The 24,905-nt window shown below is 44.2% G+C and overlaps 1 protein-coding gene across 3 annotated transcripts in view; it reads right to left on the bottom strand.

Moving 5' to 3' along the window:
- The window catches only part of HYDIN (HYDIN axonemal central pair apparatus protein), a 463,051-nt gene that overhangs the window by 64,546 nt on the left and 373,600 nt on the right, over positions 1–24,905 (bottom strand). For all 3 annotated transcript variants that reach the window (XM_050772650.1, XM_050772651.1, XM_050772652.1), the window contains 11 exons: positions 23,122–23,221; positions 21,555–21,654; positions 19,447–19,615; positions 18,723–18,961; positions 16,668–16,785; positions 11,418–11,622; positions 10,168–10,403; positions 6,820–6,971; positions 6,505–6,694; positions 2,074–2,176; positions 1,562–1,849 (listed from right to left, as the gene is read on the bottom strand). In XM_050772650.1, the coding sequence (XP_050628607.1) occupies positions 1,562–1,849; positions 2,074–2,176; positions 6,505–6,694; positions 6,820–6,971; positions 10,168–10,403; positions 11,418–11,622; positions 16,668–16,785; positions 18,723–18,961; positions 19,447–19,615; positions 21,555–21,654; positions 23,122–23,221 (1,900 nt within the window). The remainder of the gene's footprint in view (positions 1–1,561; positions 1,850–2,073; positions 2,177–6,504; positions 6,695–6,819; positions 6,972–10,167; positions 10,404–11,417; positions 11,623–16,667; positions 16,786–18,722; positions 18,962–19,446; positions 19,616–21,554; positions 21,655–23,121; positions 23,222–24,905) is intronic.

Below are 24,905 nucleotides of genomic sequence, written 5' to 3'. Positions count from 1 at the left end.
TCATCCACCCACCCATCCATCCATCATCCACCCATCCATCCATTCATTTATCCATCGTCCACCTACTCACTCACCTATCTATCCATCATCATCCACCTATCCATCTATCATCTACCCACCCATCCATCCATCCATCATCCACCCATCCATGCACGCATGCATGTATCCATCCATCCATCCATCATCTACCCATCCATCCCTCTATCCCTTCATCCATCCATCATCTATCTATCTACTCACCCATCATCTACCCATCCATCCATCCCTCTATCCCTTCTATCCTGCTGCTCATCCATCCATCCTTCTATCCATCCATCCGTCATCCATTCACCCACCTTAGCCCTCACATCCATTTGTACAAGAGAAAACATAGGTCCCCAACTCCATTTGTTCGGTGAGAAAATATTATAAAGGATTGGGATTGCCAGATAAAATACAGGAGTCCCAGTTACATTTGAATTACAGATAAGTAATGAATAATTTTTAGGATAGGTATATCCCATGCCATGGTTGGGATATACATATACTAAAAATTATTCAGAGTTTAACTGAAATTCCAATTTATTGGGGAGTCTTGTATTCTGATTTGCTAAACTCTGGCAATCCTATAATGGGCATGAAATCTGAGTTCTGAACTTAGATTCACTGCTGGCTCCTGCTTGATCCTTCATAAGAGAGATGTCACCCTGTAGCCTCAAACAGAGCTGAAACACCAGGTATATGAAGAGTGTTGATTTCAACCCATGTTGTGTAGACCACCTAATGGTACATTCCAGGACTTTAATTAAGCTTCTAGAAAAACTATAAGACTCTGTTTATAACTCACTTTTTAGCAACCAACCACGTAATTAGGGTGCTTAACCAATGCTTTCTGAATGATAACAATTCGATGATAAATTTTTCCAACCCCTAAAAATGTCAATTAAATGAAGCTTTAGTGCTTGATAGATTGCAGCACAACATGTCTTAAGCTTTAGTATAAAAATACATCACCTGGGATCTTGTTAAAATGTGGATGCTGATTCCGCAGGGCACGGTGGGTCTGAAACCCCCATTTCTAACAAGCTCCCAGGTGATGCTGATGCCATAGGATCTCAAACTGCTCGTTGAATAGTGGGGCTGTGCAGAGTGATATTCTAGAAGTGCCCAAACCTATACTCTCTCTAATTAAACAAGACGATGCCAACACAAGCCAGCTAATAAATGCAGACAGGAAAAACTGCAAGACATTTATTTGCTTATTAGTTGAACTGGAATTTGAATATCAAACTATAAGCTCCCTAAGAGTAGAGACTTCCTTGTTAATTTTGAAACTCCAGGGATCAGCATGCCTGGAACATGTACTTGGTGCTCAATACATGTTCATCAAGTGAACACATGAATAAATGGAAGGATGGATGCCATGACTGAGCCAGGCACACCAGCGCATAGCGTAGTGAAAAGGTCAGTCAGTCCTAAATTCTCAGGGAGTTAACCAACCCGTTATTTAAATTTAACTCTCATTTAAAACAAATGACCCAATAGCCAACACTTGTCAACACCTCACTACTGTTTCTCCCACCTGCCACTAAGTCTTCCATATCATTGTCCTCGACTATCTCTGTGAACTCAGAGATACTTATGTCTTCCTGGCTGGTGGGGGCCACCAGCCCGTGGATGTTGTCCAAGGTGATGTCATCCTCATAGCCCTCTCCCACCATGTGGATGGTGGTCTCCTCATACTGGTTGTTGATCACTGACAAGTGGATGATACCTCTCATCCTCCCAACCTTCTGGGAGTGGAAAAAGACATCAAATTCAGCTGTATCTCCAGGAGAAACAACCAAGGAGGCTGTATGAGCTTTCTTTGCTGCAAAGAGAAGAGAGAAGGTATGATTTAGAACCAGTTTCAAGAAATGTGTATCTATAAAGACCCCGGTTGAAGGGAAAGTAACCCTAGAATGGGAACGAGCCTTAGCCAGACGCCAGTGGTGACCAGACTGGACATTCCCCTCTGGTTGGGCCTTGAGCGGTACCCTAATGAAGCAGCTACTGAGATCCATTGCCTTCTAGAAGCACTCTCCCCACACTTACCTTTTTCATGTGGTTTGTTTTCCTCTGTGATGTAGATGTACGAGGTGGTGGGCCTCCCTTTCAGGGAAAAGACTCCTAGCTCATCCCGCAGGTCAACATGCAGCTGGCAGAAGGAAAGCAGGGATGAGTGCTAGGCTTACAGGCTGCTCATGGGCTTTGAGTCTGGGGTGAGATACTGTACTGTGTTTGGGGTGGGACCCCAAAAAGTTACTGTGCCCAGTATTCACTTTTTTGAATTTCTTTTGTCCTGGAGAGGACAAAAGAACATTCAGTCAAATCAGCCCTTGTTATCTGAGTGAGGAACTGGAGGTCCAAAGAGTATGCAGAACTTTCCAGATCACGTAGGTACATAGTGTCAAAATGTGGTTGCCAACACCTCTGTCATTAACAGAGGCAGTTATAGAATATACGCTAGGGTAATAAAATGGAAATGAATACTTATAATTCTAAGAGGGCCTGCATTGATGTGAATTCCTAAAAAAACAGTGTCTCCTAGGTGCTATGCATTAGTTTAGTTGCCTGATAGTGTCATGTTGAGCATCCTACCACGATAAGAGAAAAAACAAGGTGGGCATTTGACCTACTTGGAGAAAGTGGTGGTTTCTGGCCCATTGTAAGGAAGATAAGACTAAAGCTATGCATCTGATTTCAGATATGAGACATCAGCAGGCATTGTTAGAAGACAGTAATGCTGGCACCATCGTGAAAAAGATTGAATATAAAATATGAGGCACAGAGAAGGCAGAAATAGTGGTATCACATGGGAAGCTTCTGAGATAAAAAATTACGTATTTAGAAACAACTTTAATAAGAAACTATATGGACGAATTATATGTAAGAATATTGACGTAAAAGATCTAAATAAATGAGTGGAAATCCTAAATGTTTCTGGTGGAGAGTCTAAATACTCTGCAAGTAGAAATCCTCCTGAATTGAGAGGCTTCCCGATGGGATTTTTAAAGGAGCATTATAAAATAATTATAAAGCTCATTTGAGAGATTAATAGGTGAAAATTGTTAAGAAAAATGACAAAAACAGGGAGTGGGTGGGTAGGAATTCACTGAACTAGAATGCTAAAACATAAAGCCACAATAATGGAAACAATGCAGGGTAATGGTAAACTAGGTAACCTGAGCTAAAGGCAACAGTAATTTCTAGACTAAATATGTAAAAAAAAATTTTTTTTTAAGTATCACAGAGCTATGAAGAGAATGAGGAGTAAATAGACCAGGATCGGTGAGAGTATAGAAATCCAGCAAGGTCAGTCTCACTTTCTGGGCAGTTTTTGTCCAGAGCATTTGCCAATCAGGAAAAGTTAGACAGGAGGCTTGTCTGCACTTTTTTTTTTGATATGGAATCTCACTCTTTCACCCAGGCCAGAGCGCAGTGGCGAAATCTTGGCTCACTGCAAACTGTCTCCTAGGTTCTGACGATTTTCCTGCCTCAGCCTCCAGAGTAGCTAGGATTACAGGCGCGAGTCACCATGCCCAGCTAATTTTTGTATGTTTTTAGTAAAGACGGGGTTTTACCATGTTGGCCAGGCTGGTTTCAAACTCCTGATCTGCCCACCTCAGCCTCCCAAAGTGCTGGGATTACAGGCGTTGTCTGCACTTTTGATGGTCTTTCGGTGCTAAGAGGGCAAAAATTCAAGGCCTGTGGAAGGTGAGAATGCTTTCTTCTGGTCTGGGACCTCATTAAGATGAAAGGTGAGCTGGATATGAACCAGCTTTCCCAAGGATGGCAATCCTGCTCTAAGTCTTCTGGGTAACACAGAAAATCTCAAACCCTAACACTGGCTTAAGGTGATCCTGAATTTCTAGTGCCCCCATGTGTTGGGCAGAAGCAAATGAAAATTGCCTCAAGAAAAATATGATCCTTAGTTTAATGATTTCTAAATAACTTTTACAATGTCATACCCAAAACATAAACAGAAGATAACTAGGCACGTGACAAGGCAGGGCAACATAGGCAAAGATGAGTAGAAATAGTAGAAAAAGATGAGTAGAAATATCAGAAAGAGCCACAGTGACTTTGGATTTTGGAATTATTGGGTACAGACTGCAAAATGGCTACGATTACTGTGTTCAAGAAATAAAAGTCATGTCTGACAATTTCAGCTAGAAACTGTAAACACGAATTATTCAGATTTTTAAAACAGCCTAATAGAAATTCTAAGATTGAAAAATATAATAACTTAAGGGCTTAATGGAAACTTTAACAGTAGATTCAATACAGCTAAAGGGAGAGTTAATAAACTGAAGACAGGTCAAAAGAAATTATGCAGAATGAAGCCCGGAGGAAAAGTGAGTGGAAAATATAGTGAGACTGAGAGACACAGAAGATATAGTGAGAAGGTCTTCCATGTATTTAATTATCATCCCAGAAGGAGAGATTAGAGAGAATGAAATAGAAACAATATTTAAAGACATGTCTAGAAAATTTCCAAAATTGACTTAACTTTAATCCACAGAATCAAGAAGTCTATTGAATTCTAACAAGGATAAATTAAAGAAGTCCACTTCTGGACATATCATAGTAAAACTGTAGAAAACAAAGTGAAAATGTAAAAGGCAGTCAGAAAAAAAGAATGCCTTAAAGTAGCAGTCCCCAACCTTTTTGGCACCAGGAACTGGTTTCGTGGAAGACAATTTTTCCATGGACCAGGCACTGGGGAATGGTTTTGGGTTGAAACTGTTCCACTTCAGATAATGAGGCATTAGATTCTTATAAGGAACATGCAATCTAGATCCCTCACATGTGTAGTTCACAATAGCTGTTTGCACTCCTATGAGAATCTAATGTTGCTGCTGATCTGACAGGAGGGGAGCTCAGGTGGTAATATGAGTGATGGAGGGTGGCTGTAAAGACAGATGACCTTTTGCTCATGGGTCTGTGGCCTGGGGGTTGGGGATCCCGTCTTAAAGAACATTTTAGACTTACAGCTGACAACTCAGCAGTAACAATGGAAACTGGAATACATTAGAATAATATCTCCCATTTGCTGAAAGAAAACAACTGCCAAACTGGAATTCTGTAGCCAGTAAAAATGATGTTAAAAATGAAGGAGAAATACAGACTTCACTACCAGCAGACTCACATTAAGGAAACACTAAAGAGTATTCTTCATTTGGTAGGAAAAGTGTCTAAGATGGTGATATGGTTTGGCTGTGTCCCCATTCAAATCTCATCTTGAATTTTAGCTCCCATAACTTCCACTTGTCGTGGGAGGGACCTGGTGGGAGGTAAATGAATCATGGGGGCGGGTCTTTCCCAGGCTGTTCTTGTGATAGTGAATAAGTCTCACAAGATCTGATGGTTTTATAAATGGGAGTTCCCCTGCACAAGCTCTCTTGGTTGCCACCATGTAAGACATGTCTTTCTCCTCCTTTGCCTTCCACTGTGATAGTGAGGCCTCCCCAGCCATGTGGAACTGTGAATCCTCTTTTTTCTTTATAAATTATCCAGTCTCAGGTATGTCTTTATTGGTAGCACGACAACTGACAAATACAGATAGAAAATTGGAGACCCAGGAATAAAAAGCAATAAAAATGATTAATAAATGAATAAACCTAAATGAGCCATAAAAGGGTAAATAGTAAGAACAGTAGCAATAACAACAGTAGCAATGTCTTGTAGGGTTTAAAATATTTAGAGAATCCCAAGCCTTCCACACAAGTTGCTCCATTACTGTATCCTTTCATTTTTATCTTCCTTGCTCTTCTACCTATACCTATGCTCTCATGAAGCTGGGTGCTTAGCAGCTCCTGCAGTAGCGTGCATGTTTTTTGTTTTGTTTTTTTTTTGGCTTCTGCACCTTTGAAGCTTTCTCTCTCTTTCTGGTTTGCATGGACTGCCAAATGCCCACTGAAGGCATTGCTGAAACCCAGCTCCTTCAATGAGCCCTGTTCAAATGTCATTTACAGTGAATTTTCCCTTTATTGTCTAGATGGGAATAGATCTTTTTCAAAAGTCCTACAGTCCCTTGCAGAGCACAATACATCACTTTTTTTTTGTAAAATAAAACCACAATTTAATCATCGAATCAAAATACATTTGGATGTTGTATTTCTCACCCCTACTGAAGTTTCTTTTTTGTCTTATTCTTATTGCAAGTGCAATGTTCATTACAGAAAACAATTAAAAACTAAAGAAGATATTAATACCCATAATCCTGCCCACTCAGCTTGATGCACGTCACTGCACGCTACCTTGGACAGTAGTTAATGATATATTGTGGAATCCGGTTTCCTTCTTTCCTTGAGGACAAATACCATGCCGGATTCCCCTCTGCAAGTCCGTGACACACAGGTTAATGCGTGCGGATCAACAGAGAAGTCCTCATACATTAGGCATGGCAGAGGCCCCAGTGGCAGAAGTGTAACTTCTGGATTCTTCTCCCTTTCAGCCTCATGCTTCGTCCTCCAGTATTACCTGGGCAGGGAGGACGCCATTGTTCTTGAGGATGAGAGGCAGCTTCTCTGAACGACCAAGCAGAAGCCTCTTAAAGAGGAGTAAGGGGTTTCCACGTTGGTTATGAAGAATTGGCCGCACAACCGTCACTCGAGGGAGGTTCCCCTCACCAGCGATGTCAAACACGAGGCCTCGGCTCTTGGCCAGGGTGCTGTGGGGAACAGGAAGATTGTAGCCTGTCAGTCTGGCGTGGTGGGAATGACACTCCCTAGGGAGTGTGGCCTGCAGTCCTGCTGCAGGAGAGGGAGCTGGGAGCTGGGAGCTGGGAGCTGGTACCTGGGCAAGCCATCCAAGGTAGCCTCAAAGATGCACTGGTAGTTCTGCATGATCTGCGGGGTGAAGGACACCGTGGCAAAGGCATGGGAATGACTGGCAATGCACATCTTGTTGGGTTCCACTTCAAAAATGTCGGTGATGCGGGCAAAGGGCTGGTGATGGGGGCAGAGACCAGAGTATGTCAGCGCCTTTGGATTCTCACCAGGCATACTCCTTATTTCCAAGAGCCCCCCCCGCCTCTCATCTAAGTGCCGTGGTGGACATGCTCCACTGCCTGCAGGGTCAGGGGCCCTGGAGGGGACAGCCTGGGACCCAGCCCTGAATGATGCCTGGCCAGATTTGGCTAGACCTGTGATTTTTGACTCAAATTGATGAACTAAGCCAGGAATCCAGATATTGTCCCTCCTACCCCACCCTTGTCAACTAAACTGGGATGCCCAAAGATTGGTGTTGGTTGGTTTTTAAATTCTTTTTTGACAGGATCTTGCTCTGTCACTTATGTTGGAGTGCAGTGGCATGATCATGGCTCACTGTGGCCTCGACCTCCTGGACCCAGGCAATCCTCCCACCTCAGCCTCCCAAATAGCTGGGACTACAGGTGTGTGCCACTATGCCCAGCTAATTATTATTATTTTTTTGTACATATGCGGTTTCGTCATGTTTCCCAGGCTGGTCTCAAACTCCTGGGCTCAAGTGATCTGCCTGCCTCGGCCTCCCATAGTGCTGGGATTACAGGTGTGAGCCACCGTGCCGGGCCGGTGCTGGTTGTTAAAATGTGGAGCTGAGCTGCGAGCCGGCTGAATCATATGCAAGATGAGAAAGCTAGATGAGAGAATGAAGCAATGGAAACCCTGTGAGAGAGACATGTGGCCACTGACAGACGGACAGAGCATCCGCTGGTCTTCTAAAGGGTGGGCCTCAGGTGATGGTGCCAGTCCCAAGGAGTCCCAGCCACGTGATGTGTTCTGACCTGTGTTTGAGGTGTCTGAGGTGTCTGATTTGCTGCAGTAAGCCTTGCTTTGTCATCTGAGAGGATTTCTGCTCCTTGTAACTCCAAGAGCCTTGGCTAGAGCAACCTCCCACAGCAGTTTATCTGTTCCCATCTTGTGGCAGTGTTTTGGGACTGTAGGGAGCCCTGGCATGGCCTTAAAAGGATTTTTCATTCTCATGGGAAGTAGGTGGGATTCAAGACTGACTATTCCCTCTTGTTCTTAAACTGAGGGTCCTCGGGTTTCTCTTTGCTTTTTCCGAGGGATAGCCTTCAAGTCTGCGAACTAGGGTGGAGGATAACATGTGATTTCTGCAAATCCTCTTATACAGTCTCTCTTTAGAAATCAGGCTTGCGGCTGGGTGTGGTGGCTCACTCCTGTAATCCTAGCGTTTTGGGAGGTGGAGGTGGGAGGATTGCTTGAGCCCAGGAGTTCGAGACCAGCCTGGCCAACATGGTAAAACCCCGTCCCTACAAAAAATACAAAAACTAGCCAAGCATGGTGGTGAGTGTCTGTAGTCCCAGCTACTCAGGAGGCTGAGGTGGGAGGATCACTTGAGCCCAGGAAGTCGAGGCTGCAGTGAGCCATCATGGCAATGAGAGGGAGACTGTCTCAAAAAAAAAAAAAGAAAAAGAAAAGAAAAATCAGTCTCGCTCTTTTTTTTTTTTTGAGACGGAGTCTCGCTCTGTTGCCCAGGCTGGAGTGCAGTGGCTGGAACTTGGCTCACTGCAAGCTCCGCCTCCCAGGTTTATGCCATTCTCCTGCCTCAGCCTTCCGAGTAGCTGGGACTACAGGCACCCGCCACCTCACCCAGCTAGTTTTTTTGTATTTTTTAGTAGAGACGGGGTTTCACCGTGTTAGCCAGGATGGTCTTGATCTCCTGATCTGGTGATCCGTCTGTCTCAACCTCCCAAAGTGCTGGGATTACAGGCCTTGCTCACTTTTTATGTTTTTAGTACAGAATAGGGAGAAAGTTGCTCCTTAGTATCCCAAATAAGATCAGAGAATAGGCCAGGCGTGGTGGCTCACGCCTGTAATCCCAGCACTTTGGGAGGCCGAGTTGGGTGGATCATGAGGTCAGGAAATCGAGACCATCCCGGCTAACACGGTGAAACTCCGTCTCTACTAAAAATACAAAAAATCAGCCAGGCATAGTGGTGGGTGCCTGTAGTCCCAGCTACTTGGGAGGCTGAGGCAGGAGAATGGCGTGAACCTGGGAGGCAGAGCTTGCAGTGAGCTGAGATCGCGCCACTGCACTCCAGCCTGGGCGACAGAGCAAGATTCTGTCTCCAAAAAAAAAAAAAAAAAAAAAAAAAAAAAAAAATCAGAGAATGACTGGGTGTCACCAGGGTCTGAAGGAAGTCATAAAAGGGATTATGTAGTCTCCCCAACCACACCTCTCTGCATTGACATTCCCCCAGGAATGCACACTCCATATGTAGCTCTAGGCTGACACCAACACCCTTGGTGACTTCCCCACCACCCTCAGCTGCGAACAATGCCAGCTCCAGGGGCTGAGGGCCTCCTGGGCCCAGATTCGACTTTCGGGCAGAGAACTGAAGCAGCCACCATAAAACTAGAGTATTTGCTACACACTGGATTGGAAATTAAGGGTGACGGAAACCCATTGATTAAGACCTCTCTTGGTATCCTGAATTTTCTGTTCTGCTGTGAAAAAAAGTATGATCTGACTCAGAGAGAAAAAGCAGTTTCGAGCCTGGCAGACCCCTGAATGGGCAATTATTTCATCTTGTATGTGGATGAAGCTTGGCTTTAAGCCCAGCCCTATATTCTCAGGCTCTGGGACCTAGGGGAAGGATTTAGCTTTTTAAGCCTCAGTTTCCCTAACTGTAGAATTGGGATAATAATACAAAGTTGGAAGAGTTGTTGTGAGGGCAAAAGGAGGCAATAAATATAAATCACTTAGCACAGTGCTTGTCACATGGGAAGGGCTAAAAAGTGCTCACCATTTCACCTTATCCTCAGAATCTGGTGCCCCCAAATCTCCCTTACCAGCAGAATATGCAGCTGGAGGCAGGCCTGTCTGGAGCTGGTGCTCACTTTAGCCTCTCCCCACCATGCTTTCTCTATTTTAGGCACATAGTGAGCGTTTAATGGAGGAATGCGGTTTGCTCACTCATGCGTACCCATTTATCACAAAGGTACCCGGAGGAGACACCCACTGGGACAAATGTATCACCACTGGCCTAGGGGAAACCCCCAGTTACTTCACATAACTTCCAGCAGGGCCAGATAATTTCCACTCACACATACAGGCTCCAGAGCCGAGGATGCTGAGAGCCCTTCTTCCAAGTTTATGTCAATCACGGTGGGCCAGGGGCCAATGGGAGCGTCTTACCTTATTGGAGATAGGCCTGACTACAATGTTGACATCACAGGCGATCTTTCCCACGTTGCTGATCTTGAAACGAGCCTTGGCTCGGCGGCCCACGAGGACATTGCAGAAGATGAACTTGTTCTCGTCCTCGACGAACAGCCCCCCGCTCTCTATGGTCTGCAGGATGTGGTGCAGGGTGGCGCTGCTACATATCTGGTGCTCTTCAAATATCAAGGCATTGTTTTCGGTCACAAAGGCTGGGGAGTGAAGGGGAGACTATGAGATGCAGCCTGATCGCTGGATTCCCTCTCTGTAATTCCTAATTTGGAGCTCTGGATTCTCACAAAGGAGAATCGTGGAGGACACATAGGGGAGGTCACGCAAGGGGGTGTGAGGGATGGGAAAAATTCTGTCTGGTCTTCCTCTTTTGTACTGCCCTTGCTGGTTGCCATACTCCAGTGAGCGTTTTTCTCCCAATGGTAAGATCCAAGATCTGGGGTGGGCTGTGGAGGGAAGGAGGCAACTGGCCCACTATGCTTCAAGGCTCCAGTGATCCTATCATCAAAGCACGAGGCATTCTCTTTGCACCTCATGTGCCCTCCTGCTGGGTTACAGATTTTGTATGCTCAGTACCTGAAAATTGTTCTCTGTGGACATGTTGCCCACCAGGAGTGGCCTGGCCATGAGCAGGACTCAGTGCTCCTGGGTCCTGTGCTACAGCCCATCCCACCATGATTCTCAGATAACACTATTCATCTGGGAATCCAGGACCAGCCTCCTGGGAGCGTGAAGCTGCACCTCCTCCCTTAGGTATATGCCCTGGAAAAATACAACTAAAGACACTAGAGGAAGTTCCAGGACCCCAAAGGAAGCAGCCCAGCCATGTCTGACAGACATCTTTGGAAAAACTTGCAAGAAAGAGGTAGAAGTGTTACAGATAAAGGCCTCTTATTTATATATTTATTTTTTGAGATGGACTCTTGCTCTGTTGTGGAGTACAGTGGCGTGATCTTGGCTCAATGCAAACTCCACCTCCTGAGTTTGAGTGCCTTCTGAGTAGCTGGGATTACAGGCATGTGCCACCACACCCAGCTAATTTTTTGTATTTTTAGTAGAGACGGGGATTTGCCATGTTGGCCATCAAACTCCTGATGTTAGGTGATCCGCCCGCCTCGGCCTCCCACAGTGCTGGGATCACAAGCATGAGCCACTGCACCTGGTCTCAGACAAACATCTTTTAAGTGGTGTTGTCCAATGTGAGTGGTGAGTACCTGGTAGACAGGCTTCAGCCAGCAAAGTGTAAGGAATGCCGGCAGGCTGAACTGTAGGGTCTCGGCCGGAGATATCGATGGCTATAAACTCCTCACACTTTCCCACGGGGTCAGCCACACAGTCAACGTTGATGACCTGCTGTCCTCCGGAAGGGATGGAGCCAAACCCAGGGTACACGGTGAACATGCCATGGGCGAAGCGGGCCTGCAGGACAAGGGTGGGAGGGATAGGACACTTGGAGGCAGAGTGAGTGACAGCCAGACCATGGGGGCTGTGAGATGGTGTGGAGAGGGCAAGAGACACGTGGGGCTTCTTCTCACAGGCACTCTCTGGGCCCTCACTCCTCTCCTCCTGGAGGGACAGAGGGCCTGGGATGGGCAGGGGGTCTTCAATGACAGGCTGCTCTCTCAGAGCTTCCTTCTATGCAAATTCCTTCAGACTAATCGTGTTTCAACTAAGGGTTTAAAGGAACAGACAGACTCCACATCATATAGCACTTATTCAGCTGGGCATCTTGAATCAGATGGGTGCAGAATGGAGTAGTGGGTGAGGTTATGGGCTTCTGAGTGAGACACACCTGGGTTTGAATCCCAGCCCTGCTAAATATTGACTGTTTGACCTTAAACAAATGACTTCTCTGAGTCTCAGTTTATTTATCTATAAAATGGGGCTAAAGCCGCAACCCCAGAGATTGCTGGAGGTTTAAATGAAATAACAGGTGTGAAGCATGTAGCATAGCATCTGGTATAGAATTAGTGCTAAAAAACAAGCAAACAAACAAACAAAAACCCAAAAAACCCAGGATGTTGGTGCAATCCTTAGGTGTGCCTGCTCTTCTCTCTCCTGCTTGTAGTTTTCTGGATGACCGTAGAATGTGCTGACAATGCAGTGGCCTGAGATAAGGGGAGGGTCTGGAACAGCCCAGGCTCTGTTCTCATCCTTCCTAGAACAGAATGTCCTTCAGCTCAGAGATCCACATTTCCTCTGGAGCACAAAATCCAGGACAGAATGCTTTTGGTGTCCTTCAGCTGCAGTGTGAAGTGGGGCATGCATAGGCAGGACTTCATTTGGTCAAGGCAGCTTTCTTGAGCCTTGGGGGACCAGCTGTCCATGAATACGAAGTTTCTATTAGTTCTTGCTACCTATCTGTGAATGATAACTTGCTTTGCATGACTTGTGTGAGTGTTCTGCCACACTGGACTCATACCCTGGCAACTGGATTTGTGCAAAACCTCTGGCAGCTGGGGTTTGTGAAGGACCTCCTGCCAGATCTAGGAACCACAGCAGAAATTAGTGCTGAGTCTAGTGGCACTCTTCACACAGGCATCTGTGTGGATGCAGCCCCTAGCATTGTGCAGTGTGACTGCAGAGACATATGTGGAAGCTGTTATTAACTAATTTGGTCACTATTTACTAAATACCTACTATATGCTAGGAGATGTCCTGGGCACCGGTGATTCCCAGATAAACCATCCTGACAGAGGAGAAGGTTGGAGAAGAGTAGAAAATGGCATGATGTTGTCTCAAAGGAGCAAGGTCATAGTAGGGGCAAAGAACAGCTGAAATGAGTGGAACTGAGGTAGCAGAAAGTTAGGAGAAAGGGAAGCAGTCAGAGAAAGAGGTCTTGGAAATCAAGGATTCAGAAGCACCTCAGTTTCTTGTGATGCAAGATCCAGGCTGTGACCATTAAAATAAGTTGCCAATGTAGAGGAGAGGATAAGTTCATTGCAACTGAAAGGCAGAATGCTGGAGAGGCTGTCTCACTGAAGGCTGAGAAGATATGGTAGTCAAAGAAAGAAAAAAAAATTGTAGAAGAGATGAGAGTTACAGAAACATATGTAGAAAATTATGTAAGTTAATGAAACAGAAGCCTTTGCTTGACAAGAGGAAACCACTTGAAAAGACATAAAAACCAACATGTAGAAAACCCAGTTCACTTCAATCAATAATTATTGCTATTCACAGAGTGCAGAAAACTTGCTTCTCTCATTGCCTTCAATGCAGAGGTTGTGGCTGGAGCTGCAGCAGCCACCTTGGAACCATGAGGGAAAGGCCAAGAGAATCACAAGCAACAATAAACTGTGAAACCAACACCAGCAATTGCCTCCCCCATTTAAATATGCCATATTTGTTTAAACCACTAACGTTGGATTTTCTGCTATCTGCAACCAAACATGATTCTGATACACAAATCAAGCACCTCCTCCTCCGTGAAGCCTTCAATAACTGTTCACAGCTACCCAGAACAGCAAGACTTCATTCTTCCATTTTTCTAGAGTCTATCCATGTACAAGCACCTCAATTATAGTACTTACCATCTTGCTTAACAACTGCTCATTCACCTGCTTTTTATAAAGAATTCCTCTTGTCTGTCTTTGAGTTCACTGATTCTTTCCTCCACCCTGCTCTAAAATATTTCCTCTACATCCATTTAAAACCATATCAGACAGTATTATAGTTTTGCTTCCATTGACAAACATAATTTAGAAAACCCAGGAAGAGAAGGTCTACTGAATTTACCTACATTATTGCTTACTATGTTTTTTTCTTCCTTGTTGATGTTCCATGATTACATCTTCTGTTATTTACTTTCTGTTTTGAGAACTTCCTTTAGCCATTCTTTTAGGGTAAGTCTACTAGTGACAAATTCTTTTTTAGCCTTGTTTCATTTGAGAAAGTCGATTTTCCATTTATCCCTGAGAAATATTTTTGCTGGATGTAAGATTCTGGGTTCACAGTTATTGATTCTCTACACTTGAAAATATTATGCCACTTTCTTTTGGGTCTCTATGGTTTTTGTAAGAAATCTGCTGTCATTCAAGGTTCATTTCTCTCCTGATGTGCTCAAGATTTTTTTTTCTTTTCTTTAATTTTCAGAAGTTTGACTATGATGTGTGTTGGTAAGGATTTCTTTTGGTTTCTCCTATTTGGGTTTGCTCAGATTCTTGAGTCTGTAGGTTTACATCTTTTTCCAAATTTGAAAAGTTTTCTGTCATTATTCCTTTGAGTACCTTTTCAGTTCCACCCTCTTTTGTAACTCTTTCTGGAACTCCAATGAAAACAGCATTAGATCTTTTGTTATGGTTCCACAGATCCCTGAGCATCTATTCATTTTTTATCATTAGACTTAAATAGACTTTCAAGAGACTCAAAACAGAGTCTACTTTCTCTCTTTTGTTTAGACTGGGCAGAATAATGGCCTCCCAAAGATGTCCACATCCTAATCTCTGGAACCAGCGAATATGTTATCTAACACAGCAAAAGGACTTGGTTGACATGATTACATTAAGAAGCTTGTGATGAGGAGATTATTCTGGATTATAATGGGCCCAGTGTAATCACAGGGGTCCTTAGAAATGGAAGAGAGTTAGAAGGAGATATGACTGTAGAGGAGGTTGGAGTAACGTGATGTGAGAAGGCTTCGATCCACTGTTGCTGGCTTTGAAGAAGATAGAAGGGGACTACAAGCCAAGGAATGTGGGCTGCCTCTAGAAGCTAAAAAAACAATGAAAAGGATTCTTTCCTGGTGTCTCCAGAAAAGAATACAGCCCTTCCAACACCTTGATTTTAGCACTTCTGACCTACAGAACAATAAGATAAAAAATGTGTAATACTTTAAGCTTCTAAATTTGAGGTAATTTGTTGTGAGAACAATAAGAAACGAACACAGGAATTCCTATTGTCTGTCTTCAAGTTCACTGATTCTTTTCCTCTGTTCCCTCTGTGTTGTTGAGCCCATCCATTGAGTTCTAAATTTGTTTATTTATCTTCAATTCCAGAATTTCCATTTGCTTCTTCTCTACATCTTCTTTCTTTGCTGAGACATACTATTTTAAAATTTTTCCAGGCATGCCTATAATTGCTCATTGAAACATTTTCAGATAATTCTAACACCGCTGTCATCTCAGTGTTGTCATCTAGCATTTATCTATTCTCCTTCAGTTTGAATTCTTCCTGGTTCTTGGTATGATGAGTGATTTTCACTTGAAACCTGGACATTTTGGGTGCTATGCTATGATACTTGCGATCTGATTTAAATCTGGTTGAGCTGGCTTTCTTTTGACACTATCTTGGCTGGGGAAGGTAGTGCACTGCCTTGCTACTGCCAGGTGGGGGCAGTAGTCCAGATTCCCCACTCAGACTCATCATTCCTGCTGGGCAGGGGTGGGTGTCCCAGCTATCCACTAGTCCTCAACTGATACCTTCCTGGTGGGGACGGGTGAGTGCCTGTTACTGTTCTGCTGATGCTATGGGAGATGGAGGGGTCCTCTGACACCATTCCAGCAGGGGACGGGGGAATGTCTCATTTCCACTAGGTTGGGGTGGACGTCATGGTTTCCCATGTGGTATCTCCACAAACAGCACTGGAGGTGGTGGGGGATGCTTGTTACCACCCATGGGAATGAAAGTCTTGGCTTCCTATTTGACCTTCTCTGATGCCACCCTTGCAAGGGGGTGGGGCACCTCATGACAGCTTGGAAAGGGTGGAGTCTAATATCTCTATTCGGCCTTTGCTAGCAGAGGTGGTGTGGGACCAGATATTTTTCTTTGGTGTTTGGCTGGAGTAGAACAGTTACTATCTAGAAGTTTTCTGTCTTACTAGGGGCAACCTAGGCAGGCAGAAAGAGAGTAGGAGTGGGCTTCTGTTGGGGCTTGCTTTTTGTCTGTGTCTGTTGATGTTTTAGGGTTGTTGGCTGCTTCAGCACCCAGTCTGGGAGATATGAGGCAAAAAGAAAATTTGGGAACTCACCACCTTGATCCTCCTTGGGTCCCAAGGACCCTGGGGCTGGTCTGGTTTCTTCTCTCTACCTTTCAGAGTCTGAAGTCTGTCTGTTTTATACACAACGCCCAGGGTTTTTAGTGGTACTTAGTTGGGAAGAATAGGGAAAAGTACATCTAGCTGATCTTACCAGAAACAGCAAGCCTCAAATCTCCTTTTGTTTAAGCCTGTTTGAATGGGCTTCTCTTTCTTATAAACAAATTATTCTTGATTAAAATACATTTCATGAAGAGTAGAAACAATTTTAAGGCAATGGCAAGCCAATGAAGGTTTTAAAGCAAAAGAGGATATCCAAATTAATGGCTCTAACATCTTAGTTTAAAATGCAAGTGATATTTCAGTATAATTATTTCATATTCCTGCCATGATGGATTCAAATCCTATTATCCTAGGGAGGTATTTGGTGTCAAGAGCTAATTGGGAGTTGGCTTTACTGGGTATCTGTATGAACAGGGAAAAAGACACGCACCTGGCCTGTGGTGGTGATTTCTCTCTGAATCGTGTCAGAGAACTTGGCTGCTCTGGAAGGGCCAGTTTTGTAGAAGCTCTCACTTTCTCGGGATCTTGCATGTCTGACGTGGCTGGCTCTGATTAAAGAAGCAAGAATATACCCTTAGGTTGTGGGGTGGGGGGTAACATTAGATACCACCTGTCTGTTTTCCTGCAAGGTCCCTTCTCCTAGGAATGGGGGAAGGGGCCTGTCTTTGCCCAAGAGGACATTGGAGTGGCATAATTAGCTAGTTAATCACTGACCAAACTCATTTAACAATTGTAAGGAAACTAGGCGGTAATTATACTTATTAAATATGATTTATAGGGACACTGAAAATTACTGCAAGAAGATAGTAATTTTTAAATGCCTACTTGAGTTCACTGGAAAGCAGTCTGTAGAAAATTACTTGTGGATGTCAAATGTTTTACTTAATCTCATTTAAAAAAGTGAAATGGCAAATAAATTAAGCTCTTCTGTATCTTCACATTTATAGTCGTGATGTTTTTAAGGTTTAGTATAAGCAGTAGTTCAAATATAGGTCTTGGTAATTGTTCACTTGCCTTGAAACTAGTTTATCCAATAATTAGTTTGCCTAGAGACCAGTTCACCTAAAATATTCAAACGTATCTGAAATGCGTCTTAAACTTTTGAGAATTTTATATATTTAAGCATTCACTTGCTTAATGACCAGAACACCTGAAGTTCAACCCCCTTTCGTGTGTTTTGCATGAACTTGTGCATGCTAAAATAAAAAATAAAAAACAAGGCAAAGCAAAACAGAATTAAGTTATAATCGTTATAGACATTAAATTGTTATAAAACAAATTGTAAAAAAATTCGGTTGAAAGTAAATGAGGAAGAAAGAGACTTTACACAATTTAACTCTGCACTTTAAAAAATGTTCAAACTTTGTCAAAACAGAAAAGAATAGCTACAGAAATATAAAACAACTACAAACAATGTAAAGCCATATATCCTATTTAAAAGAATTAACTAGAAAGTCAAAATTAAATCAGAAGTGTCTCAGGAATCAGTAAAAACCTCTCAATTTGCCCAAAAAGAGTATGTTAGCCCAATGGAAGCCAAAAGCACTCAAAAGACCAATTGTTTTGGGTGAATTGATTGACAGCCTCCTTTTGAAGAACATGGAGTTTTGCTGTTGGGACAACTATGAAGGTAGCTTTGTGATGGTGTCTGCATGGGCAGAAGGCAGTAATAGTAACAGGCAGTAACAACAACAGCCCCTGGTAGGCTGAAGGCATCACCGCACTTGCTCTCTTCCACGCTTCCAAGGCAGCCCCACCATGAAGCACTGCTATGATTTCTTTTGATTGAGCTTGCTGTGATAATAATTTCTTGGCGTTGTACAGAATGACACATAGGACAATGATCTAATAAGTCCTTTATCACACCAGAAGCACCAGGACAACAGAAAAAATTCCAGGCAGAAGACTGTTTGTTCAACTAAAATTTATGATATATTCTATAGGAAATCTATGAAACCTGGAGTCAAAAGATGTGGGCTCACACCAATATCTACTGGTAATTCCGTGTATAATATCTTTTAAAAATTTTTTATTTTTTATTTTTTTGAGATGGGGTCTCACTCTGTCACCCAGGCTGGAGTGCAGTGGCATGATCTCGGCTCACTGCAACCTCTGCTTCCCAGGTTCAAGCGATTCTCCTGCCTCAGCCTCCAGAGTAGCTGGGATTACAGGCATGCGCCACCACACCTGGCTAATTTTTGTATTGTTAGTAGAGATGGGGTTTCACCACATTGGCCAGGCTGGTCTCGAACTCCTGACCTCAGATGATCTGCCCGCCTTGGCCTCCCAAAGTGCTGGGATTACAGGTGTGAGCCACCGCACCCAGCTTTTGTGCATAATCTAAATGAGCCATTTCTAAATCTTACAGACCTCACTCACAAAAGGGGATTGGATGAATTTAAGTAAGATATAGGAAAGCTCTTTATAAAATATAAAGCACAAATTAAAGAGGGAATGCAGTGAGTTAAGTAAATATTTGTCTTACGCTTTCTTTTGATGAATGGGGCTCTCCCCTGTCAGCTTATAAAGGGCAAACTTGAAGTCAGTAACACCTTGATTTTCTATGGTGAAGGTGGTGCTTTTACGAGCGCCACAGATCAAAGCTCCAAAGTTGATGACAGAGGAGGGGGTGATGTTGTATTTGGAATATACTGCATTCACGGAAAACTTAATTGGGATGCTGGCAATGATCTCACCTCCTTCTGAAATATTGGGCTCAATAATCTAGAAAGGGAAGAAGAATGAGCAAGTCAGTCACTGTTGTAGCTACAGAATTCTTATTATTATCTACCCCGTTCCCTATTTTCATCATTGACATGAAGCCATGTTATTTCACTGTCTTTGTATTATTGCATCAACAATGATATTAGCAAACACTAAAACGGAGCTTACTGTGTACCAGCCAAGGGTCAACATAGCCAAATTTTCCTCCTGTTTTCAACTCCCTGCTCGTCCTTTGCACTTGATGATGGGACTCAGCTTCCCTGCCTTTGATGCTCCCTGAAGACTTGGGGGCACATTTCCTCTCTGGCTCTAATTCTGATGACTTTGCCTGCTAGTTAGAACACAATCCCGGTGTATCCTATCCGGTTGCCACCCAACCCTCCCCTTTTCTTCCTGGAGCATGGATTAGGTCATGTATCCTTCTTTGCAACGGGAGTCCCATGATCCTGCCATTGAGGCAGCCCCTCCCTTTGGAGCTCTCTTACCTGACAGCGCAGAACAGGCTGGTGCTCGATCTTCACTTCCTTTTTTGCACGGAAGAAAACTTGGACATTTGTGGGTTTTTCTGTTGGGGTCAGTGAACCTTTTCTGGGTTGGACTGAGATCATGGAATTTATATTAGGTGTTGAAATCCCTATAGAGTCCACGGAAAAGCTGAAAGACAAGAATAAAAAGTCAGCCTAAGTCATTATGCCGGGAACTCAAGATCCAAGAGAGGAGACTCTACATGGTTGAGTGCCTGCTGTGTCTCCAACCCTGTTTAACCACTATGTCTGGCAGAGTCCACTGTGCTTTGTACGCTGTGATCGCCTCTCCTTAGCCAGGACTGACAAGGTCAGGAATTAATGCTCAAGGCAAAGACAGCCATACTGTATCCCATGGTCAAGAGAGGCCATTGCAGGAGATCTCTGTCCAACAGGGACACTGGATACCGAAAAAGGACCAACTAAATTAATTCTCTCTTTCTCTGTTTGTGTGTCTGGCTTTCAGTACATGCAGAGCAAACAGTGACACAGAAACCAGGGAACCTGGGGAGAGAGAGCAGGGAGTGGGCAGGGGCCCTGCAACAGAGGTACTAGGGAAGGAAGCCCATGGCCTACTGGAGGTGAGGCAAGAACCACAGGAAGAAGCTGGCTCATGAGACTGACAGAGGGACTGGCGTAGGCTCAAGGTGTATCCCACTTAGGCAGAGGTGGGATACTCGGAGTTGCTGTGGGGCTCTGAATGTCACCCCCATGCTCCAGGAGACCCTGGCTGCCCAATTACTTGCACCCCTGTGCTTCCTTACTTCCCTGCACATTCTTTAAACAAACCCTCTATCACCTGTTCCAACCTGAGAGTGACTCCATTCCATGCAACCTCAAAGAGCACAGCTAATGCCCCTGTCTTAATCTAAAAGAAAACTCACCAACAGGCAAGATTCCACTTAGCACTAATTCCAAAGTGACAGGGGAAAAGTCTATTTGTCAATTGTGAATTCTTGGGGAAGGAGAACCTTCCAAGGAATGAAAAGTGTGGGCACTGCCATGAAGGGCTGTGTGGCCCTGTCTGAGGGGTGTTTCCCTCCTCCTCCCCTGTGCCACCCTTTCCTTGCTGAGGAACCTCCCTGATTTCGTGTTTCTTCTTTTTTTCTTTTTCTTTTCTTTCTTTTTTTTTTTTTTTTCTTTTTTTGAGACAGGGTCTTACTCTGTTGCTGAGGCTGGAGTGCAGTGGCATGATCATGGCTCACTGCAGACTTGACCTTTCTGGGCTCAAGTGATCCTCCCATCCCAGTCTCCCAAGTGGCTGGGACTACAAGTGATACGACCACCATGCCCAGCTAACTTTTTTTGTATTTTGTAGAGGCAGGGGGGGTCTCGCCATTTTGCTCAGGCTGGTCTCGAACTCCTGGGCCCAAGCAATCTGCCCACCTTGGCCTCCCACAGTGCTGGGATTACAGGCATGAGCCATGACACCCAGCCTCTTTGTTTCCTTTTTAATCTCAGGGGATGAGCACAAGCTGGAGCTCTACTCCACCAAGTCACTATTTGGATTGTATAATATCACGGTTCTCAGAATGTAATGAAAAAGGAAAGGCCTTTCTTCACATGAAATCTGCTGATTTTCTTTATCTCCTTGTAAAGCAGATAAGAGCTGGCAGAAGGCAGGACAGCTTGAGGCCAGGTCACCCATCTCCAGTCTCTCCCTCCACCCCGGGACCTCTTCTCACCCCTAGAATCTCCCCCTCCCAGCCTCTTCCCCAAGTCTCTTCCTCCACTCCCAGACACCCACAGTTCCAACTGGCCAGGTACATCCGGGCCACTTAAAGGCCCCTGTTAAGCTGCAGAGTTGAGAGCAATGTGAAAATCTCTGCTCCCTTAGCAGGTGGAATTCCATTCATTTGAAGCCAAGGGAGGCAAAAAAGCAGAGACGGTTCTTATGATTTCCTTGACTGACTGATAAGAAAAGTTTCCCAGACCACATTCCTCCCAACGGTGGACCTGATGGCCACAAACCCCATGGGATTCAGGTTACCTGAATGTGATCTCGTATTTCCCTACATTCCTCCCCACGGTGGACTTGATGGCCTTACACCCGATGGGATTCCAGTTACCTGAATGCGATCTCGTATTTCCCACGGTTCTTCAATTGCAGGGGCTGCTTCACCTCCTCTGTGACCCTGACAATCCCAAAATCCAGGCCCCCTTCAGCTCCTGCAGAGACCAGGGGCCAGGGCAGACAGGGGTGAGCGGGCATGAGAGTGGGAAGCAGGGGAAGTGCCTGTTGAAGTTCATGGGGAAAATGCATGGTGACAGTTGTTTTCTGAAAGTATTATGGTTAGAAAAGCCTCTTATAATTGAGTCTGGGCAAACAAACAACAGATGCTGCTCTTGATGCACTCTACAGGGCTGGTCCCTCTGGATTCCATCCATCCTAGGATTATTGTCTTTCACGTCTACCATCAGCTAAAACTTCCACTATTTAAAAAAGTCTTGCATAAAGTTGGGATATTACACATACATTTATGTTGCTTTACTTAGCATTAACATCATAAGCATTTCCCCCAAATAATTAAAAACTCCCCATAGGTGTGGTCTTAGTGGCTGCATAATATCCCATGATATGGCAGTTCCGTAATTCATGATATTATTCCTATAATACTATTATTTCATTATTGATGGGCATTTAGGTTATTTCCAACTCTTCATTGTTATAAAAATGCTGCAATAAAAGATCTTTGTACATGAGACTCATGACATCTAAACTAATACGCGGCTCTAACATTCTGTGAGTTTTGATGAAGAGACCTCTTGGGGAAAGGAGGGAAATGGAGAGCTGTAGGCTAAAGGGAGAGCTGAAACTCGGGTGTTAGGGCAGTGTGGGGACAGATACCAGCCTCACCCCCACCCCCCAATCCCTGGAATCTGTGAATATGCTGTCTTACATGGCATAGGGGAATTCAAGAAGCAGGTGGAATCAATTCACTGACCTACAAATACAGAGATTAATTTGGAGTATCTTGGTCAGCTCAATATAATCACAAGGGGGCTTAAGAACAAAAGAAGAAGGCAGGGTGGGAGAACCAGAGAAAAGGCAACGTGAGAAGGAGTTGGCCCAACCTTGCTGTCTTTGAAGGTGGAGGAAGGGGACCACGTGGGTGGCCTCTAGGAGTTGGAAATGGTATGGAAATGGATTCTCCCCCAGAGCTTCCAGAAGGGAAGGCAGCCCTGCTGACACTTTCATTTTAGCCCAGTGAGACCCATTTTGCACTTGTGACTTCCAGAACTGTAAGGTAATATGTTTGTGTTGTTTTAAGCCAGAAAGCTTATGGTGACATTTTATGGCAGTGATAGAAAACTAATACAGGAAAGAGGAGAGGTGTTTACTGTCAAATGACTGCTCTGAAAAGAGCTCTGCAAATTTTACATCCATGACCACCCGCTTTCTATCTCTGGTTGGAGAAATTACGATTTGTAGTCATGTTGCTAATATCACTCTGGGGCTCACATTATTATTTATTAAAATTGCCCCATTCCCAATCTGACAATTGCATAAAGTTGGGATATTACACATACATTTATGTTGTTTTACTGACAACACACTAGCCTTTCTCTACACAGAAATACACTATACAAAAGACCCAATTTCCAAACACCCTTTTCTTGAAGGGCCCAACAGACCTTTGGGGAAGGTGATGTCCAAGGCGATGTCATATGCCTCTGCAAAGACCATGATATTTTCAATCTGAACAACACCAAGAAGATTTTCTGCATCTAAAACCTGGCAGAAGAAGAGAAATTCTTCAGTAAAAGCAAGACCTGTAGGTGCTTGGAGTCTGAAACATGTAACATCCTAAAGGGGATATGGCAGGGAACGTTTTTGAAATGTAGTCCCCTGTAGGTATTTTATGTCTACCAAGCATTTGGCAGGATTTGTGCTCCTCTTAACACTCTCTGGGGAATGCTGGTATACAGAATACAAGAATGGGGAAAAGGGACTGACTTTTCTTATTGTTGCTACATTACTGAAGTTTGGGCTTGGAGTAGACATTACAGGAAAGTGGTTTTCTTTTTTGAGACAGGCTCTCACTCTGTCACCCAGACTGGAGTACAGTGGCGCAATCTTGGCTCACGGCAGCCTTGACCTCCCAGGCTCAAGCCATCCTCCCATCTCAGCCTCCCAAGTAGCTGGGACTACAGGAGTGCACCATTATGCTCGGCTAATTTTTGTATTTTTTGGTAGAGATAGGGTTTCATCATGTTGCCCAGGCTGGTCTTGAACTTCTGGACTCAAACAATCCTCCTGTCTCAGCCTCCAAAAGTGTTGGGATTTGTGAGCCATCATGCCCGACTTTTTTTTTTTTTTTTTAACTTCTAAATCAAATGAACCTGGTGGGCATTGCCCTGACAGTTGAAACGGAAAACCTTTATGCTCCAAGTCATCCTTGCTCTACTCATTTTATAAATTTGAATCATTCTGTTCTTTGTTTGTGGCTCGACCTGTGGGGAAAGTGCTAGACTTTTCATAGAAAGCAAGTGTTTAATGTTTGGAAATATGAAATGTTTTATTTCTGTGAATATCGTGGGGATTGGGACCCCTCTGGTGTCATGCTTGTGGGGGGTCCCTCCCTCATTATTCTCTGGCACCTCTGAACTGCTGCAGCTGTCAGCCTGACCTGATTGTTGACTCCTTTTTCCTCTTCTTTATATATACATATATTTTATTTTGATAGCTTTTGGGGGTACAAATGGTTACACTGACAACCCACAGAATGGGAGAAAATATTTACAAACTATACATCTGACAAAAGACTAATATCCAGAATACACAAGGAACTCAATCAAATCAGCAAAAAATCCCCAAATAATCCTATCAAAAAGTGGGTAAATGACAGGAACCAACTGTTGCCTCTTGAGGCTAACTAGGAGGGGTAAAGGGTCCATCTGTCCAGGAAAAGAGCTGGTGGGCAGTGGGGAAAGCTCTCCTGGGTCTGCTCTGGGGAGTCCACCTCTGTCTCTGCTCCAGTTTAAAGCCCAAGCCCCCCACTCCCAATTGCATGTGCTTTGGGTGCCAGGAGAAAATTTGCAGCTGTCACCAAACTCAAGTTTTAATTCAGAATTTCTATCTTCTCTTTCATTAGATGCTTGCCAATGTTTCTCGGAGCAAACTGGACCGACTTGAGTTTTGCCTTCTTTCTCTGACTGCTTGCCCTCTGACAGATGACAAGATGGGCTGACAGGATTTATGCAGCGCCTCTCTCCTGAGGGATGCCAAGTGCCTGGAGCCTTCTATTTCTTGACTTCCCCAGGGTGGGTCGGAGGCAGTGGGGAGATTGAATTTTGAATTGAGGAAAATAGGAAGGACAATTGAAGGTTATACAGATGAAATAAAACAAATTCACCAAGTGCTTTCCAAAGGGACCAGAGATGAAGGCATTTCCTTCTGTGGATGTGGAAGTGAATAT

The sequence above is a fragment of the Macaca thibetana genome, chromosome 20 (assembly GCF_024542745.1).
Source record: "Macaca thibetana thibetana isolate TM-01 chromosome 20, ASM2454274v1, whole genome shotgun sequence".
In the NCBI taxonomy this organism is placed as follows: domain Eukaryota; kingdom Metazoa; phylum Chordata; class Mammalia; order Primates; family Cercopithecidae; genus Macaca; species Macaca thibetana.
This window is presented reverse-complemented; position numbering and strand designations above follow the sequence as displayed.